The sequence below is a fragment of the Stenella coeruleoalba genome (assembly GCF_951394435.1).
Source record: "Stenella coeruleoalba genome assembly, chromosome: 15".
NCBI lineage: Eukaryota > Metazoa > Chordata > Mammalia > Artiodactyla > Delphinidae > Stenella > Stenella coeruleoalba.
In genome coordinates this window covers 86,032,628-86,052,721 of record NC_137161.1, presented here as the reverse complement: position 1 = coordinate 86,052,721, position 20,094 = coordinate 86,032,628, and the positions used below count along the sequence as shown (strand labels likewise).

The window sequence follows — 20,094 nt, the reverse complement described above, 5'->3', positions numbered from 1 at the left end:
CGCCACGTGCGCCCTCCCGTGGCCTTCAGCCAGGGGGGAGACAGGTGCCGTGCTAACGCTCAGTAATTCACGAGCAACTGACGCACAGGGAATTGACACCAGGGGCCAGACCCGGTCCCTGGAAGAGAGTGTGGGCTCTGGAGGTTCCACTAACACACACCCGTGCTGTACAGGGGCTCCCGGCCCGAGGGTGCCAGCTGGGTGGGTGCTGCCCCGACCGCCCGTGGGGCCCACCTTGTCCCTCAGCTCCTCCGCCTGGCGGACCTCCTCCTGCAGGTTGTAGATCTTGTTGACGAGCTCCTGCCGGTCCTCCAGGGCCTCCTTGCGGTCATGCTCCAGGATGTCCAGGATGGCCTTGTCCGAGTCCGGCAGGCTGCGCTTCCCGGCCTGGGCGGGCGGGGAGTGCGGAAGGGGGGGACGTTTAACGGGGCTGGGGGCAGGGGCCCGGGAAGGCGGCAGACAGAAGTGCCGGCGACACACTGGGCAAGCAGAAGGTTTTGTGCCAGGGAAGCAGAGAGAGGCAAGGGTCGCTGTCTCTCGGGGTCCGTAAGCAGCTTATCATTTACGAATTTTATCACCTGGGAAGCAGCATAAAGCCCACTTCCGCGCAGAAACATCCCGAGGCCTGTCGTTCTGCCCCGGCTCTTATCAGAGCTCAGAGGAGCACTCGCTGCTGCTCCACACGCTTCACAGGTGACAACAAAGAGAGGGCTGATCTGCCTTCCAGATGCCTCCCCCGAAATACCAATTAATCTCTCCGACTAAACCGGGACGCATCCTCTGCTCTGAACGAGAGCCTTCCACGCCAGGCAGCCAGTCCTGGGGGGCGGGGGGGATCATTCCGGAGGAAGGGGCGGGTGCCTTTTTTCTTCCCTGCGTATGTATTTGGGGCTATTATTCCTCCGTACCTACAGATGATTCTGTGACGGCGGGGGGGGAGGCTCTTGAAGTTTTAACAAATCACACAGAGCTGAGAGTTGAGTTTCTTGGAATCTTTAAGGCAAGAAGATTTCTCGGATGTACTTTTCTCACAGCGCCCAGGGCAGTGATTTTGTGTGAATGGCGATTTTCACGGAGTGGTTCAGCCAGGGGAACATCGCCACAAGTTTTATCTCACATAATGTCGTGCCTCTGAGAAGTGGGTGGTGTGGTCACCCCCGCTGACAGAGGAGGGACTAAGGTGCCCGAGGATGACATGAACTCTCTGTGGTCCTGCGGTCAGCAGGTGGTGGCTTTGGGACTCACACCCAGGCAGGCATGTCCGTCCCCGACCTTCCTCCTCCCTTGCGCCCACTGTGCCCGCACTGGCCCTCACCTGGATGATGGACTGCAGCTCCTGGATTTTGGTCTTCAGCATTTCATTCTCCCGCTCCAGCTCCAGAACTTGCTCCTTCTTGGGCCGGTTCTCGATGTCGTTCTTTAGTTTCAGCGACTGATTCCTCTCCAGCTTGCATTCCTCCTCCATCTTATTCAATCGATGCTTGAGCTGGTCGATCTGAAACACCCACAGGGTGCCGAGGGGAGAACGCAGTTGACAGGAGACATTCAGAAAAGGCAGTGCCTCCCAGATCCTACTGGACTTCCAGCACGAGCTGTGCTCTGCCCCCCTCTCTCCTTCCTCCAGTTGGTGACAGAGAAGGCCTCAAAGAAACCTCTTCCAGTGAAACAAACCACCCCCTCCTTGTTGAGGAAGAGGGTCCTGATCCATTAATTTAGAACAGTTCTAAAGCAGTTACGTCCCCTGGAAGACTTCCTCAGGCAACTTTTGTGGAGCAGAACAGATTACAGACTAGGATAAAAGGTACCCAACCTGGCGTTTCCCTGAGGTATGTTATCCATTTTAAAGGTCTTTTAGGATGGGTTTCAAACTCTGATCCTCAGAAGTCAAGATTCCCTCAAGAACCCTCGTGTTATCGCAGGGAGCAAAGAGATGGGGAGGGGGGGGATCCGGGCCCCACCCTGACTTCGCACCCCAAGTAGTTCTGCATATGCACAGGTTTTGGCCTCTTGTGTTTCACACAAGATTTTAGTTGAACAAATGGCATTGCTGCCACTGACAGGATCTCTGGCCTAAAGGACCTGCCCAGACCTAGTGTGTAAGAAAGAGTGGCTTCCTGGAGGAGGAGGCAGTTACTACCCCTGGAAATGGGACAACTTCTCCAGCTGTGCTGAGCTTCACCCAGGAGGCGAGTGTGAGGAACTGAGACCGGGAGGAAGCTTCTTAAACCTCTGTGACTTAGCCTGGCTGCTTCCCCAAACTGATCCGCCTTGGCCAAACACCTAGAAGAGGAAGATTGTTTTCAAGGTCTGCAAGGAGGAGGGTACCAAATGGGTGAGCGTCCTTTTTCAATTCTAGGCTTATGGGGGGAACATCTCAAGACATCTGGCAGGTGGAGGGTGACGGCTTCAGCAAGGAAGGACCTCGGCTGTACGTCCGTGGTCTGAGGGAAGGAACAAAGAGGCATGCAGGGAAGCAGCCTGGGCCTGAGAAATGGCCTAGGACTCAGCTGGCCAGATGTTCTTTCAAGTTCTAGATATGGTTTCTCACTGTTACTATATGGTCAGAAAAACATAAAACAGGAGAAAGTTCTAGGAGAGAAAGTTTTAAACCTCCGCCACAGGTTAACACCTCCAAATCCTAGATGAGACAGCACAGAAACCTTGCTTCCTGGTCACACACACACACACACACACACGCACACAGTCCTCCTTTGAGTCTTGGAAGATGAACCCAAGTGACCTGTTCTGGGTCTAGATCCCCAGTCCCAACCAAGTGGACACAAAGTGTGTGCTTACTAGGTCAGCCATCTTGCCAAAGACATATTTCAGCATCTCAGCCACCCTAGGGCGTAGGTATCATTTTCATTTCCATGTAACTGGCATTTACGAATGAGGAAACGGAGGCCAAGAACCCACTAAGTGGTAAAGCCAGAAGTCAGATTTGAAGTCAAAGCCAAAGGGTTTCAAAGCTCTTGCGTTTTGCCTGCTATGCCACCGACTCAATCCACCGGAATTCTAGTGGACTGTTTACTGATCTGTCTGGTTCAACTAAACTGTAAGTGACCTGGGCACAAATCAGGTTATTTATGCCTACGTCCCCCGCGGTGCTTAGCACCGTGCCTTCCACATGGCAGGGGCTTCATAAATGTTCTGAGGGTCTATTTTCCACCCAGCAGCCAGAGTGATCTTTCTAGATATAAATCATTTGTCGCTCGCAGCTCTCAATCCCTCAGTGGCTTCCGTCACTACTGGAATAAATTCCAAGGTTCTTACCAAGCCCCCAGGATCTGGACCCTGGCCGGCTCCCATTTGCTCATTTGGCTCCAGCCCCACTGGCTCTCCTGCTGTTTGTCGAAAACACCAAGCATGGCCGCTACCTGGGGCCTTTGCACTTGCTCCTTGCTCTTCCCCTGAGACTTGCAGGGCTGGCTCCTCCCTCTCCTCAGATCTCTGCTCCTGTGTCTCCTTGTCAGGAACGCTTCCTGACCATCCTATTTAAAACAGCACCCCTCACTCACTATCCCTAAACTCTTTTCTCCCTCTTCTTAATAGCACTTATTACTACCAGCGATTGATGCATTTCTTTTCTGATTAGAATGTGAGCTCCATGACAGCAGGGCTTTGGTTTTGAGTTATGTATCCCTGGAAAAGAGGCTGGTGCAAGGCGGTGCACAATAAAAGGAATGAATGAGTTAAGCAATTCCCTTCTCCATCTCCCTTTTGGAAGTAAACTCATTAATGACATCTACCATTTGGCTGCTGGACTGTTCACTGATAAGTGACTCTTCCACTGTGTCATGCTGCCCTTTGTGGATACAGCTGTGAAGGGCAGAGTCCTGGCCTCAAGGATCTCATGAATCCACGGGACAGGTGCTGTGCCCATCTCCTTGGGATTTTCCCGAGGGCCATAGAGCTGGGCAGGCCCCTGAATCCTCCATCTTCCCCCTCACCCAGCACGGGTGCAGTGCCCACGAGCTGGGCCCATGTGCGCATCTCTGGTTCACGTGCCTAGTGGGTCCTCGCTCCGGAGCAAGTGGGAAGCTCCACCGGGCCCAGGTGCGCAAGTCTGCACGTCCTGAGCAGGACGTCAAGCTCACTGGGTCTGTGCGCATGTGCACACATGCGCAGTGGATCTGGGCGCTAAACTGCGGCACCGAGCCTCGCTGGGTTGGCGTGCGCGTGCGCACAGTTGATCTAGGCTGCCGAAACTCCCGCGTCTTCCTTTCTCCCTCACCTGGCCAGGTGTTAAACCCTGCCCCTGCCTGCCTGGTGGCCTTCGCTTCCCGCTCACTCACTTTGGCCCAGCAGCTCCCGCCACGTGCCCCTCACCTCGAGCTGGAGGTCCCGGCTCCGCATGACCGCCATGTTTTTCTCTTCGCTGAGCTGGGCGTAGCGCATGGCCAAGTTGTAGTTGTCATCCTTCACCTTGACCAGCTCGTCGTTGTAGCTGTCCCGCTCCTCCTTCATCTTGTAGTACCGGTCCCGGAAGGTCAGCAGCTCCACCTGTGTCAGCGTCAGCTGCTTCCTGTCGTCCTCCAGCTGTCGTGACTTGGCCAGCAGCTCACACCGCTGCAGGTCCTTGGCCTTCATCTGCTGCTGCAACTTGATGACCTCGTTCATCAGGAAGTGCGTGAGGCCCTCGTGGCCCTCCTCCACTGTGGAGAGGGGGGCACCCAGTCAGGCCTGAGGACTGGGGAGGGGAAGAAGGGGGTTCCAGACGTGGGGCAGGTGTCATTCGTTCACTCATTCACTCACCAACATTTTACTGAGCTCTTACTACCCATCAGGCACCGGGGATTCAGGGTGCGCAAGACAGCCTTGGTCCCGGTAGAGCTTATGTCTGGTAAGGGAGACAGACATCAAAAAAGCAAGTGATCACACGCAAATATAACTACAGAGTGAGAGGACTGTACAAAGTAAAGGTATGGGGGACTGTGAGAGTGTGTAACGGGGTGGGGGGGACCAGATCCAGCTGAGTGGACAGAGGCATTAGAGAAGGCTCCTGATGGATGGGCTCCGGTATTGAGGAGAGAAAACACATTCTAGGAAGGTGGAACAACATTGCCAAGGTCCTATGGGAAGGGAAGAGGAACCTGGCACATTTCAGAAACTGAAGGAAGACCAAAGTGGCTGGAGCTCAGAGAGAGGGAGAGGCAGAAAGGTGAGGCTGGGAGTATGATCAGGGGCTGGACCATGTAGGGTCCTTGTGGGCTGCACTGGGGTCTTCAGATGGCAACAATGGAAAGCCACTGAAAGGTTTTAAGTAGAGGAGGGTGACACGAGGAGTGGAGAACTCATTGGATCAGAGCAGGAATGGATATAAAGAGCTGATAGGGTTGCATGGGTCTTGACTAGGATAGGGGTGTATATGGAGAAAAGACAGATTTAAGAATATTTAGGAAGGAAAATTAAGATGTCAAGATGACCACGGGCTCTGGTTCATGGGATACCGGCAGGAGGGTAGGCAAAGGAAAGGACAAGATGAAGAGGGTAGGGGGAGTTCCACCCCCCCAACACTCATGGGGGATGTTCAGTAAACACCCACTTCTCTTGATTCAGTTTGTTCCTCTGTGACCTACATTTCATCATCAGGCAGAAATAAGTGGTTGACAGTTCCTAAGTGCCACCGGGGCACTGTCCTGACGTCACAGATCCATAAGCTTAGAGCTGTCCCACCACTGGACACACACACACACACACACACACCCCTCCCATCACAGTCCGAATGCTGCTGGTAAAGCCACTTACCCACAATGGTGGAGAATCTACGAGTGGGTTCCTTTCCCGTCACCAGTTTGTACAGTTCTGGGTAGTAAAATTCCAGACTCTCCAAGAAGGCCACGTAGCCCCTCTGCCCCTTCGTATGCAGAATGTCCAGCAGTCGGCCTAGAGGAAAGGCCAAATCACTCGGTGGGCAGCAGCGTCCATGTCTCCAAATCCAGTCTTACGCTGGGCTCACATCCAGACAGTACACTCTTAAGAAGAGAGTCTCACCACATCCTGTCACTCCTGAGTTTTATCTTACAGTCCAGCTAATGTAAATCGAAGTGCTAGGCCCTCGGCAGGGACTGTGAGTGTTAGTTTCCTTTCTCCCAAAGACTGGTGGAACCAGAAGCAGCCATAGGAAACCAACAGTCTTAAAGAGCTTCCCAACTGGCCAGGGCTAAAATTAACCACACAGGGTCTGTGATCGAAGGAGGACGGATGTACAGCAGTGGTTACGGAATAATACATGGTTCTCTGGGATTCAGACCAGGAAGATAAGTATTTGGGTGGGGAGCTAGGAAAAGTCCTAGGAAGCAGGAATAGCTCCATGTTCTTCCGTGGGATTAACACATAGTCTGGGAACGTTTTTACTCTAAGTGTAATTTCCTTGGCAGTTTTCAGTTTTTATCCTACCAGTTCCACTTATTGGCTACATTTCTCGCCCCTTCCTTAAACATTTTGTTTTCAGCTGTTTCTTCCCTTGAGGTCCTAAAACTCAATCCTTCCCCTAGGGTAGACATAATAAATAAATTTCATCTTGTGTCACCTGCCTGTTTGTCCCAGCCGCCCGAATTCTAAAGTTACATCCAGGCTCAGTAGGAAAACATGCTGGGATTAGTGATGTTGGTCAGGTATGCAAAAGAGAGTCATAGCATATGAGCTACCTATCACCAGTCATACTGTGGGCAAGTGAGTTTCAGCCCTCTTCAACTGTGAACCACAGAAAGAGATGCATTTTACATTGTGACCGCATGCTTACACACAAAACATATTTTGCTACAAACATATATGTGAATACACACACAGATGTATATAAAACCAAAACAGTTCACAAAGCACACTTACTACCTACCTTTAATGCATGTGGTAAAGTGTCATGGACCCCTAGGCGGTCTGGAAAAGCCTATGGACCCTTTACCAGAATAACATTTTCACACAGATAAAATGCATTGGATGACAAAGGGAATCAATCATAATAAGATACGTGAACAAATATTAAATTTGCGACTCAGTAATAAATGGGCTTCTTTATCAATGCATCAAATAAGCCAATCTCTTGGCAGGTCTAATAACTACTATCATTTCAAGGGAAAGATGAGTATAAATGATATTTTGAAATCTGTAATAGCTGTAATGTGATAAGAAGATATCTGTAATGTTTACTGTTGACAAGGACACAAGTGTTGCTAATCACTGTGATTTGTTGCCTACCTGCGTCCATAATTGAAGGGAACGCTAAGCCGTAGGTGGGTAAAATAAGGATGTAATTTCCCCCCGGCCGAGTTAATAGACCCTCTCTACCCATGGACAGTTTGGTGGGGGACCAGGGGTGGGGAGAGGTCTGTGGACTCTAGTGAAACATCCCTGACTGAGAGAAACGTCCTTTTGCTACAGCTAACTGTAAGTCATCTCCTGAGGTTACCTGCCCGGTTGATCTTGGACGGCAGCATGGGAGCATTAAGCACTTCATCTTCATCTTGTTCATCAATGACCTTGCACTGGCGCAGGTAGGGGGTGAGCTTGGCCGGGTTGATGTAGCGACTCAGCATGTGCCGGTTGCACTCCACATTCTCCCACAGGGCATCCTCTTCATCCTTCAGTGTCTGAATATAGTCATCCATCTCTGGCGCCCCTCCTTTTAGACATAAACCCCAACAAGGTTAATAAAAGAGCCTCACTGGAATAGCTCTATAAACTTTGGAGAGCTCTCCAGTATCCACTGTTAGGTGAAAAAACAGTAGAGAAAAGCATATATATTCTACCTTTTTTTTTTTTTTTTTGCGGTACGCGGGCCTCTCACTGCTGTGGCCTCTCCCGTTGTGGAGCACAGGCTCCGGACGCGCAGGCTCAGCGGCCATGGCATCATACTATATGCTTTCCTGTTTCCTTTTTCAACTTGCTTTTTTCCCTCTGCATTTACTGAGATTTATCTAGGTTGATACATACAGACCTAATTCATTCATTTTTAAAAACAGCTTTGTTGAGATATAATTCACGTACCATACAATTCACCTTATAAAAGTGTACAATTCAATGCCTCTTAGTATAGTCACAGAGTTGTACAACCATCAGCACAATTAACTTTAGAACATTTTCATCACTCCCCAAAGAAACTTCATACCCTTCAGGAGTCACTCCCCTCCAATACCTGCTCCTCCAGCCTTAGGCAACCACTAATCTATCTTCTGTCTCTGTAGACTTGCCTGTTCTGGACGTTTCACTTAAATGGGATCGTACAACATGTGGTCTTCGGTGCCTGGCTTCTTTCCAGGTTCATCCATGTTGTATGCAGCATGTTTCAGTACTTTTTACTGAGGAATACTTCCTCATTGTATGGGTACATCACACCTTGTTTATTCACCCATTGATGACTTTGGGTTGTTTGCTTATTACAAATTATGCTACTATGAAGATTCATGTACACGTTTTTTTTGTCAATGCATGTTTTCATTTCCTTTGAGCAGATATGCAGAAATGGAACTGATGAGCCATAAGGTAACTCTATGTTTAACATTTTGAGGAACAGCTAAACTGTTTCCCAAAGTGGCTGCACCATTTTACATTCCTGCTAGCAATGTATGAGGTCCTAATCTAGTCCTGCTAGCGATGTATGAGGTCCTAATCTAGTCCTGCTAGCGATGTATGAGGTCCTCATCTATTCCTGCTAGCGATGTATGAGGTCCTAATCTAGTCCTGCTAGCGATGTATGAGGTCCTAATCTATTCCTGCTAGCGATGTATGAGGTCCTAATCTAGTCCTGCTAGCGATGTATGAGGTCCTAATCTAGTCCTGCTAGCGATGTATGAGGTCCTAATCTAGTCCTGCTAGCGATGTATGAGGTCCTCATCTAGTCCTGCTAGCGATGTATGAGGTCCTCATCTATTCCTGCTAGCGATGTATGAGGTCCTCATCTATTCCTGCTAGCGATGTATGAGGTCCTAATCTAGTCCTGCTAGCGATGTATGAGGTCCTCATCTATTCCTGCTAGCGATGTATGAGGTCCTAATCTAGTCCTGCTAGCGATGTATGAGGTCCTAATCTATTCCTGCTAGCGATGTATGAGGTCCTAATCTAGTCCTGCTAGCGATGTATGAGGTCCTAATCTATTCCTGCTAGCGATGTATGAGGTCCTAATCTATTCCTGCTAGCGATGTATGAGGTCCTAATCTAGTCCTGCTAGTGATGTATGAGGTCCTAATCTAGTCCTGCTAGCGATGTATGAGGTCCTAATCTAGTCCTGCTAGCGATGTATGAGGTCCTAATCTAGTCCTGCTAGCGATGTATGAGGTCCTCATCTATTCCTGCTAGCGATGTATGAGGTCCTCATCTATTCCTGCTAGCGATGTATGAGGTCCTCATCTATTCCTGCTAGCGATGTATGAGGTCCTAATCTATTCCTGCTAGCGATGTATGAGGTCCTAATCTAGTCCTGCTAGCGATGTATGAGGTCCTAATCTATTCCTGCTAGCGATGTATGAGGTCCTAATCTAGTCCTGCTAGCGATGTATGAGGTCCTAATCTAGTCCTGCTAGCGATGTATGAGGTCCTAATCTATTCCTGCTAGCAATGTATCAGGTTCTCATTGTCAACAATTATTCTTGTCCATCGTGTTTAGTACAGCCATCTGAATGGCTGGGAAGTGGTATTTCACTGTGGTTTCGATTTGTATTTCCCTATGAACTAATGACATTGAGCATCTTTTCATGTGCACATTGGCCATCTGTGCATGAGAAATGCCTCTTCAGATCCTCTGCCCATTTTTAAATTGGACCTTTGTCTTTAATATGGAATTTTTATGTGTTCTGGATACAAGTCAGATGTATGATTGGCACATATTTTCTCCTATTCCGTTGGTTACCTTTTCACTTTCTTAAAGGTATTATTTGTAGCACAAAAGCTTTTAATTTTGATGTAGTCCAATTTCTTTTTTCACTTGTGCATTTGGTGTGTATCTAAGGAACCATTACTTAATTCAAGGTTATAAAAATTTACTCCTATTTATTTTTCTAAGAGTTTTATACTTTTAACTCTCACAGTTAGGCCTATGATGCATTTTGAATGAATTTTTGTGTATGGTGTGAGGTAAGGGTCCAGCTGTTTTTTACATGTGGAGATTGAGTTGTTCCAGCACAATTTGTTGAAAAGATTCTTCTTTCCCTATTGAACGGTCTTGGCACCTCTGTCAAAACTCAATTTACCATAAACGTGAGTGTTCATTTCTGGACTCTCAATTCTATTCCATTGACCTATATGTCTATCCTTATGCCAGTACCACACTGTCTTCATTACTGTCAATGTGCAGTAAGTTTTGAAATTGGGAAGTATGAGTCTTCCAACCTTGCTCTTCCCATTTCAGATTGTTTTGGCTATTCCGGTCCCCTTGCAATTCCATATGAATTTTAGGGATCAACTAGTCAATACTTGCAAAAAAGAGTAGTTGGGATTTTGATAGTGAATCTGCTGCATATGTAGATCAATTTGAACGTATTACTATCTAGCAATTAAGTGTCATACTCCAAGAATATGGGATGTGTTTCTATTAATTTAGATCTTCTTTAATTTCTTTCAGCAATGTGTTGTAGTTTTCAGTGTACACTTCTTTCGCTAAATTTATTCCTAAGTATTTAAATTCTTTTTGATGGCATTGTAAATGTGAACTGTATTCTTAATTTTATTTGTTGAATAAAATTCATTGTTAACATATGGCTATGCAATAAATGACTTCTGTATATTGCTCTTCCATCCAGCAGATTTACTGAAATCATTTACTAGTTCTAACAGTTTGTTAGTGGATTCCTTATGATAGGATGTTTTCTATATGACTTTCCTATGTATAAGATAATGTCATCTGCAATTACACTGTTTTACTTCTGTCTTTTCAATCTGGATGGCTTTTCTTTTCTTTTCTTCTCTTTTTTTCCCCTCTAATTTCCCAGGCTAGAACTTCTAACACAATGTTACACAGAAGAGGCAAGAATGCACATCCTTTTCTTGTTCTTTTTTTTTTTTTTGCGGTACGCGGGCCTCTCACTGTTGTGGCCTCTCCTGTTGCGGAGCACATGCTCCGGATGCGCAGGCTCAGCGGCCATGGCTCACGGGCCCAGCCGCTCCGCGGCACGTGGGATCTTCCCGGACCGGGGCACGAACCCGTGTCCCCTGCATCGGCAGGCGGACTCTCAACCACTGCGCCACCAGGGAAGCCCCCTTTTCTTGTTCTTGATCACAGGGGAAAAGCATTCAGTTTTCACTGTTAAGTGTGATGTTACCTGGTTAAGTGTGTGTGTGTTTCAGACGTTCTTTATCAGGCTGAGGAAATTCCCTGAGTATTTTTGTCACAAAAGGATGTTTGATTTTGTCAAATGCTTTTCTGCATCCAACTACCATATAGTTTTTAGTTTTGATTCTATTAATATATTACATTGATTTTCAGGTATTAAACAAACGTTGCATTCTTGCTGTGAATCCCAGCTAGTTATGGACGTGTTGGATTTGGTTTGCTAGTATATTTTTGAGCATTTTGGCATCCATACCTTATGGGAGATGTTAGTCAGTAGTTTTCTTTCCTCGTGATGTCTGACTGGTTTTGACATCAGGGTAAAATTTGCCTCATAGAATAAATTGGGAAATGTTTCTTCCTCTTCTACTTTTTTGGAGAGTTTACGAAGAATTGGCATACTTTTGTCTTTTGTTTGGTAGAGGTCACCAAGGAAGGCTTTTCTTGGCAGGTAGGTTTTTTTTTTGGTACGCGGGCCTCTCACTGTTGTGGCCTCTCCCGTTGCGGAGCACAGGCTCCGGACGCGCAGGCTCAGCGGCCATGACTCACGGGCCCAGCCGCTCCGCGGCATGTGGGATCTTCCCGGACCGGGGCACGAACCCGTGTCCCCTGCATCGGCAGGCGGACTCTCAACCAATGCACCACCAGGGAAGCCCCAGTAGGTAGGTTTTTGATTACTAATTCTTTACTTGTTGTAGGTTCCTGTTTTTCTTGAGTAAGTTTCAGTAATTTGTGTCTTTCTAGGAATTTGTCCATTTCATGTAAGTAACCGAATTTATTAGAAACAACTGTTCATATTATTCCTTTATCTTTATTTTGCCTCTTATTTCTGTAAGGTTGGTAGTAATGCCCCTTCTTTTATTTCTGATTCTAGTAATTTGGATCATCTCTCTTTTTCTCTTGGTCAGTCTAGCTAAGGGTTTGTCAATGTTGTTGAAATTTCAAAGAAACAACTTTTGGTTTCATTCATTTTCTCGATTGCTCTTCTCTCCTCTAACTCGTTTATTTTCGTCCTAATAGTATTACTTCCTTTCTTATCCTTGCTTCAGTTTTCATTTGCTCTTCTTTTTCTAGTTTCATAAAGTGGAAGGTTAGGTTACCGATTTGAGATCTTTTAAAAGTATTAACACTGATAGCTATAAATTCCCTTCTGAGCACTGCTTTAGTGACACCACTTAAGTTTCAGTATGTTGCATTTTCATTTCCGTTTGTCTCAAAGTAAATACTCTATTTTCTTGTGTGATTTCCTTGACCTATTGGTTATTTAGAAGTGTGATGTTTAATTTCCCATATTTGTTAACTTCCTAAATTACTCTCTGTTATTGATTTTTAATTTAATTCCATTGTGGTTGGTAAACATACTTTGGATCACTTCAATCCTTTTAAGCTTACTGAAGTTTGTTGTATGGACCAGCATATGAAGAACATTCCAGGTGGGGGCTTGAGAAGAGTACGTATTCTGCTGTTAGGTGGCACGTACTATAGACAAGTCCAAGTTCAAGTCTCCTATTTCCTTGTTGATCTTCTGTCTATTGTTCTATCCATTATTGAAAGTAGAGTATTAAAAATCTCCATCCAGCTATTATTGTTGAATTTTACATTTCTCCCTTCAATTCTGTCAGGTTTTTTTTTTTTTTTTTTTTTGGCAGTATGCGGGCCTCTCACTGTTGTGGCCTCTCCGGTTGCGGAGCATAGGTTCCGGACGTGCAGCCCAGCGGCCATGGCTCACGGGCCCAGCCGCTCCGCGGCATGTGGGATCCTCCTGGACCGGGGCACGAACCCGTGTCCCCTGCGTCGGCAGGTGGACTCTCAACCACTGCGCCACCAGGGAAGCCCCAATTCTGTCAGTTTTTGCTTCATGTATTTTGAGGCTCTGTTGTTTGGGTTAGGTTATATTTATAACTGTTATAACTTCCTGGTGGTTGACACTTTTATCATTATGAAATCCCTTCTTTATTTCTAGTAACACTTTTGTTTTAACGTCTATTTTGTCTGATATAAGCCACTCTAGCTCTTTTATGATTCTTTTTAGCATAGTCTATATTTCTATCCTTTTACTTTCAACCTCCTTGTACCTTTGGATGCAAGGTTTTTCTCCTGTAGATAGTACAGACGTGATCTCGTTGTTTCAATCTAATCTGGCAGTCCCTTAATTTTTATTGGTTTATTCATTTTTAACTGTTGGATGTATTATTCCATTGCAAGAATATACCATAATTTATTTCTTCATTTTCCTATAATGGAGATTTAATTTCCCCCCCCATTTTTTACTTGAAAATTTAGCACTATTTATAATAGGAAAAAAACGTAGACAATCCAAATTCTTCAGCAGATACTCCATGACCCTCTTGCATATAGAATAACATTTTGAAAGTATGTGGTGACATAAAAAGATCCCAAGACATCGTTTATTTAAAAAACTAAAGGGAAGGAGGGAGACGCAAGAGGGAAGAGATATGGGGACATATGTATATGCATAGCTGATTCACTCTGTTATAAAGCAGAAACGAACACAACATTGAAAACCAATTATACTCCAATAAAGATGTTAAAAAAAATGAAAGTAAATACGTACACACATACATGTGGTATAATTAAAAAATATATTTGGTCTTTGCCCCTGGTTCCCAGCACAGAGTGACAAGAGTGTGAATGCTTTTTGTATGGTAACAAGATAACTCTTGGGTAAGGGGCCCCTAGTAGCTGTAGGATGGGAGCTGAATGCCAGAAGAACCAGGCAAGTGATTAGAAGGTTGTAACTTTCAGCCCCACATTCCTGCCTCAGGGGAGGTGAGAGAGGCTAGAGATTGAACTCAGTCACCAACAGAGAATGATTTAATCCATCACACACGTAACAGCACCTTGATGAAAATCCCTCAGTGATGGGGGGCAAAGAGCTTCCAAGTTTCTGAATTCAAGCACACGCTGGGCGAGGGGCTCATCTCAGCTCCATGGGAACAGAGGCTCCTGTGCTCGGGACCCTTCCGGACCTCCTCATGTGTGTTTTCATTTGTATCCTTTAAAATCAACTGTTATAATAAGTATAGTGTTTTCCTGAGTTCTGTGAGCCATTCCAGCAAATTATTGCACCTGGCGAGGAGGCTGTGGGAGACCCTGATTTAGAGCTGCTCAGGCAGAGGGCAGGTGGCCCTGGGTTTGGGGCCACCATCCTAGGCGGGGGCAGGCTTGTGGGATTGAGCCCTTAGCCTGTGGCATCTTTGCTGCCTCTGGACAGTTAGTGTCAGAACTGAACTGGATTGCTGGACACCCAGGTGGTGTCAGAGAACTGGTGGATGTGAAACAATGACACGTATTTGGTGTCAAGAAAACACTGTACATTTGGGGTCAGAAAAAATATCACAACACAGTAGAAACTCATTCATGTAATGCAATACCTATAATTATATAGGTAGGGGTGTGTGTGTGTGTGTGTGTGTGTGTGTGAAAGAGAAGGGGAGAGAGAAATAGGGAGAGGGGAGGGGAGGGGAAGAAGGAGGGAGGGGAAAAGTTTGAGAGGATCTGATTATACTGATTCTATCTAAGAAGAGGGAGGAATTCGGAGGTTACTGGCCAGGAGGACTTGGACGTTACCTATACTGTTTTAGCGTTTACAACACACACACCTATCAGTGTATTATGTGTATAGTTTGAAAAAGGAGAAAAAGAAAAATGAACAAAGATGACAGCCAAGTCTAGGGAAACATACGCCGATATGTAACATCTGCCTTCCTGCCCACGCCCTCAGGTGGCCACAGCCCTGACATCCTGTTTGTACCAGACAAACCCTCCAGCCACAGCCGACCGACCTGCTCCAAGAGGACCAGCCCTGAGGCTGGGTGCACTAGGCCAATCCCTTGACCTGGGAATTTCCTATGGGCCAAAGAGACAGTGGGGCGGGTGAACGTGCTGTGGGGAGTTAGCTAGAAGGTGGCATCAGGGCGGCCACAGTGGAGGCTAGAACTTGGCCACAGTAAAGCAGCGCCCCAGGCAGGTCGAGGCTACGGAGGCGGAGGGAGCTGGTCTGCCAGGTGGAGCTGCAGCGAGAGACCCCGAGGGCCCCTGAGAAGTGGCCAGAGTCCTCTCTCTGGGTGTGTACCTCTACTTCCCAGCCCGGTAAGCCTTGGCCACATGTGATGTCTGGTCCTTGCTACAGACCTTCAGGAATCTCCCCATTAATTTCAGCTGGAGACTCGTGCATGAATATTCAACAGAGGCATCGTGTATCCAAAAAACCTGGACACCCCACAGACGTCCCGACACAAGTAGAGGGGGTCAATAATGTGCGTATTCAACGACGGCATACCCTACAGCAGGGCAGGGGAAAAGAACTCCGGCTTACGCGTCAACACGGACGGACCTCGGGGAGGTGACGCTGAGTGTAAAGGCAAGTCGCGAAAGATTACGTGCGACAGGGGAGCGCCCAAGAAATTTCCCAAACATACGCAACTCAGCTATGTGGTTGAGGACATACTGCAAAACTATACCGAAGAGCAGGGGTCTGATAAATGTCAGAAGGGTGAGGGCAGCAGGACGGCTGTGACGTGGTGGGACACATAGGTGACACGGCTGATCCTGGGAAATACTGCTTCAGCTGGGACACGCGTGTCCATTTTACTGTTCTTTGTTTCACTGATACACGTACACATTTTTATGTGTGCGTGTGTGTGTGTATAAAAACGTATGAAATATTTCATGGGCAGAAACTTTGGAGAGTGTAGCTAGGCTCAAAAGAAAAAAACCCCACCTTGACCACAATTTCAAAGGTATTTCTCTTCTCAAACGCTTCCCTGTAACTCAGCCTGACTCGGCCCCGTCACCTGGAGGAACCTGGATGAAGCATCTGCTCGGAAACACACTCTTAGACACCGAGGCCCTGAGCTTTAACAGCCTATCGGGCTGGACGGTCCTCCCTCCCCTCAACTGTGGCCAGAGTTGATGGCAACTCGGACAGTACCCTCAGCAGGGTCTGGCTTGGTCTTGAGTCAAACCCTAGACCACATCTGTCTTTCTACACACAGCCAGAAAAAGCAGGTTCAAGCCTCCTGGGCCACATTCTGCAGGAAGGGCTATTTTGCTCAAGTTCTTACAGGCTCGAGGAGACTACCTGCTGGTGGACAAACTCCACGGCAGCCGCTGGTCTCACGTCCCTCCGCCATTCGTTGGAAACATGGACCGTGTGGCCCCAGCTGCTGCTATGATACAATTCAGCATCTCTGTCTTGACCTCCGAGCTGAGGGTGGCCCCCCACCAGCCCCCACGGTCGCACCTCGCCTGACGGTCTCTGATTCTCCACCAGGTGCCCGCTTGCTCAGAACCTGCTTCCTGCACCTCCCTCGGCCTGGAACCCTCCCCTCCCTGCTCCCCTGGCAGGTCTCAGGTAACCTCGCTTTCTATTTATTTTACATAAAGGAGACACGTGAAGTACCTGGCATAGAGTCGGCGCCCAATGGACAGGAGGTGACTTTTACTCCTTTTACTCCTTCTGGCTGGGGCTGGTCCTTCCCTGAGCCAGTTTCCTTCCGGATGTGGAGGTCTGATGGGCAGGATCTGTAAGAGGAAAGATAATATGACTTGAAACAAGGCCACAGGTTGGAGACAGAACCATTCAAGCAGCAAAGGGGCCCGCTGCTTTGGAAGCAAAGGCCACACAATCCCAGGGCCTGCATCTCTTCAGGTGACAGGGACGCGGTGGACTGTGGCCTGGAGCTGCTGGGGGAGAAGGGCTTTTGTTCCCACCGATGGACAGCCGGGAAAGGCTACTGGCCCCAGGTCCCAAGACTCTGGGAGTGGAGAGAAGGCCACCTGTGGGGCTGCTCATGGCCGGGTGGAAGCTCGTTAGAAGTCTTTGACAGAAGCATTTGCAGAGTGTAGAGGTTCTAATCAGCTAGTAATTCATCAGGTCAGAAGCAGCAAACCAAACTCCTGAGTCCAGAAACGTTCCCTTCACTGTGAGTGACGTCTCAGCTCTGCTCGCCGTGGTTTTGGGCAGGAACACGCCGTCACTTCCCCAGGGCGGCATTCCTTACGGTGACTGGCAAGGCCGTCATGCCCAGTCAGTCCCTCCAGGAGCCCAGCTGGGGCTGTGGGTTTTGAGGGAAAGGGCTGGCTCTCCTTCTGGAGAAAGGGTGGTAGAGGAGGGGGCGGTGGGAGGGGGTGGGGGGGGGAAGCGCAGACCCTGAGAAGGTCAGGAGGAGCTGACGCCGGTCTTCTTTTTTTTAACTTTTTTTAGTGGTTTGAGAGATGGTAATTTTATTTATTTATTTATTATTTTTGGCTGTGTTGGGTCTTCGTTGCTGTGCGGGGCTTCCTCTAGTTGCGGCGAGCGGGGGCTACTCTTCGTTGCAGTGCGCGGCTTCTAATCGTGGTGGCTTCTCTTGTTGCGGAGCACAGGTTCTAGGCGCGCGGGCTTCAGTAGTCGTGGCTCAGGGGCTCAGTAGTTGCAGCTCACGGGCTCTAGAGCACAGGCTCGGTAGTTGTGGCGCACGGGCTTAGTTGCTCCGTGGCATGTGGGATCTTCCCGGACCAGGGCTTGAACCCATGTGCCCTGCATTGGCAGGCGGATTCTTAACCACTGTGCCACCAGGGAAGCCCCGACACCTGTCTTGACAGCTGCCAGGGTACCCGTGGCAGGGGCTCTAGACGGCTGCTCCAAACCCACAGCTCCATTCGGGGGTGACAGGGACCCTGGGATGCCATCGTTTAATCAGAAACTTGTTGGGTTTTGGCTTTGAGGCTTAATCATAGATGACACAAGCTCTCCCAGGGCTGACAGCAGCTCTTCTCGTTGGGTGTCAGCTTGGATCGGAGTCAGCTGCTGTCTCAGCCCCTCAGCCCCGGGGAGGTGGCGGCGACATGCTTCTATGGAGGGCACTGTCTCCTTGGTCTCCTCGGCTGGGGGGCCCCGGGCGAGGGCTGGGGGAGCAGGAGATCTACGGGCAGGGCCGTCCTCAGCCCAACAAACCAAGGCCCAGGGAGGCCCAGGGAAATGATACTTCTCTGTATTTGCATTAAACAAAGAAGTTTGCTTTTTTCCTCTTTTGTAATCAGAAGAAAAACCTTTAAGAAAATTCATAGTAGGAGAGGTTTTAATTGCAGGAAAGGGAAAGCAGGTTTGTACTATCCGATGATGTGCCAATGTAGTTTGGGGAAACTGAGGCACAAGACACCCAGTAATGAGGCTGAACTTTCTATTTCTGCCCTTTGAATTTTGAGTTCACCCTCGAACACTTGGTCCTGAGGTCGGGGAAAATGTATCGGCTACATCTCCTGAGCGATTAACTCACAGGTATGACATTTAACTGCTGGAAACATCATCCCTGTGTTTATAGACGACTTAGTCTGCCAGGCGCTCGGCTAAGCCTAACTGCTCAAGAACTCTTTGAGACAGGTGGCTTTATCACCACCACCACCACCATCATCACCGTTATCACCGTCATCACCACAGTATAGCCAAGAAAGTCAAACCTGGGAGAGGTTCCAAGTCATATGATTAGCATGGAAGGCTGGATGTGGACTTAATCACTACCATACAGCCCCTAGAATTGCCTTTTTTAAAAAAGTTTACCTTTTAAATGACTCAAACCAGAACGTGTATGTACAAAATCTCCCTGAAATATCACTTTAACACACAAACTTAAGACAGAACTAAAACCAAGTTGTAAGATGCCAGATATTGGCTCAGGGTTCAAAAGAATAACTCCTCCTTCTCAAAAGAGGAGTCAATTGCTTGGTGAGGTATGAGCTCCCCGTCATTGGTGTTATTCAAGCACAGTCAGCCAGTGATTATTCACGCTCCAGGGAAGCCCATTGTGCAAGCAGAACTTGCATGCACAGTTTTTGTTCCCTCCCACATAAGGATAAACAGAGAGGCAAGGGGCACTTAAGGTTTAAGCAAAGTCCCCACATGGAAGGAAGAGATCGAAACAAACAAACTGATACAGGGAACCGGCAGAAGGCAGACAGTGCGTTGAGAGAAAACGGAAAAAACACAATCCAATAATTAAAATCCATTAAGAGAGTAGATAAGATATTGCAGTCATAAAACAATAGGGTGCTTTGACAAGGGAGCAAAGGACAAGAAAGAGTTCTTCATGATTAAAATAAAGTAGCGGAAGTTTATAATCGATAGAAAGTTTGGAAGATAAAGTTGAGGAAATCGCCCCGAAAGTTAACAAAAAGTTAAGAGAAGGAAAATAAGAAAGGAGGAAAATGAAGTCAATTTAGAAGGTCTAATATCCAATAAATAGAAATCATGCAGAAATTATGCTTCCTTTCCTGTATATCTTGTGGGGATACAATATCAATTATAGGATGAAATTATCAGAGAAAATAGTATTAGAGGATTCTCCAAATGTAAAAACATGAGTCTTCAGTTTTATTTATTTTTTATTTATTATTATTATTTTTAAAAATATTTATTTAGTTGCACCAGGTCTTAGTTGCAGCAGGCGGGCTCCTAAGTTGCAGCACGTGGGCTCCTTAGTTGTGGCATGTGAACTTTTAGTTGTGGCATGCATGTGGGATCTAGTTCCCTGACCAGGGATCGAAACCAGGCCCCCTGCACTGGGAGTGCGGAGTCTTATCCACTGCGCCACCAGGCAAAGTCCTGAGTCTTCAGTTTTAAAGGGTCCTTTAAGTGCTCAGTACACTCAGTGGAAAATAGCCTTCTCAGAATATCATTCTGAAATTTCGGGGCACCAGGGAATAAGAGAAGACCCTAAAATCCTCCTGGGAGAAAGCATTAGGTCATGTGCAAAGGACTAGAAGTTAGTTTGGCATCAGATCTTTCGACAGTAATGCTGGAAGCTGGGTGATGCCTTCACATTTCCAATGGA

The 20,094-nt window shown here is 47.5% G+C and overlaps 1 protein-coding gene across 10 annotated transcripts in view; it reads right to left on the bottom strand.

Moving 5' to 3' along the window:
- The window catches only part of CARD11 (caspase recruitment domain family member 11), a 113,711-nt gene that overhangs the window by 23,823 nt on the left and 69,794 nt on the right, over positions 1-20,094 (bottom strand). For 9 of the 10 annotated variants that reach the window (XM_079944384.1, XM_079944385.1, XM_079944379.1 and 6 more), the window contains 6 exons: positions 16,686-16,807; positions 7,409-7,621; positions 5,749-5,886; positions 4,330-4,655; positions 1,316-1,495; positions 235-387 (listed from right to left, as the gene is read on the bottom strand). In XM_079944384.1, the coding sequence (XP_079800510.1) occupies positions 235-387; positions 1,316-1,495; positions 4,330-4,655; positions 5,749-5,886; positions 7,409-7,621; positions 16,686-16,692 (1,017 nt within the window). In that variant the 5' untranslated portion in view covers positions 16,693-16,807. Of the gene's footprint in view, positions 1-234; positions 388-1,315; positions 1,496-4,329; positions 4,656-4,755; positions 5,040-5,748; positions 5,887-7,408; positions 7,622-16,685; positions 16,808-20,094 lie in introns of those variants that run through there. The other variant, XM_079944387.1, reaches the window with a different exon arrangement.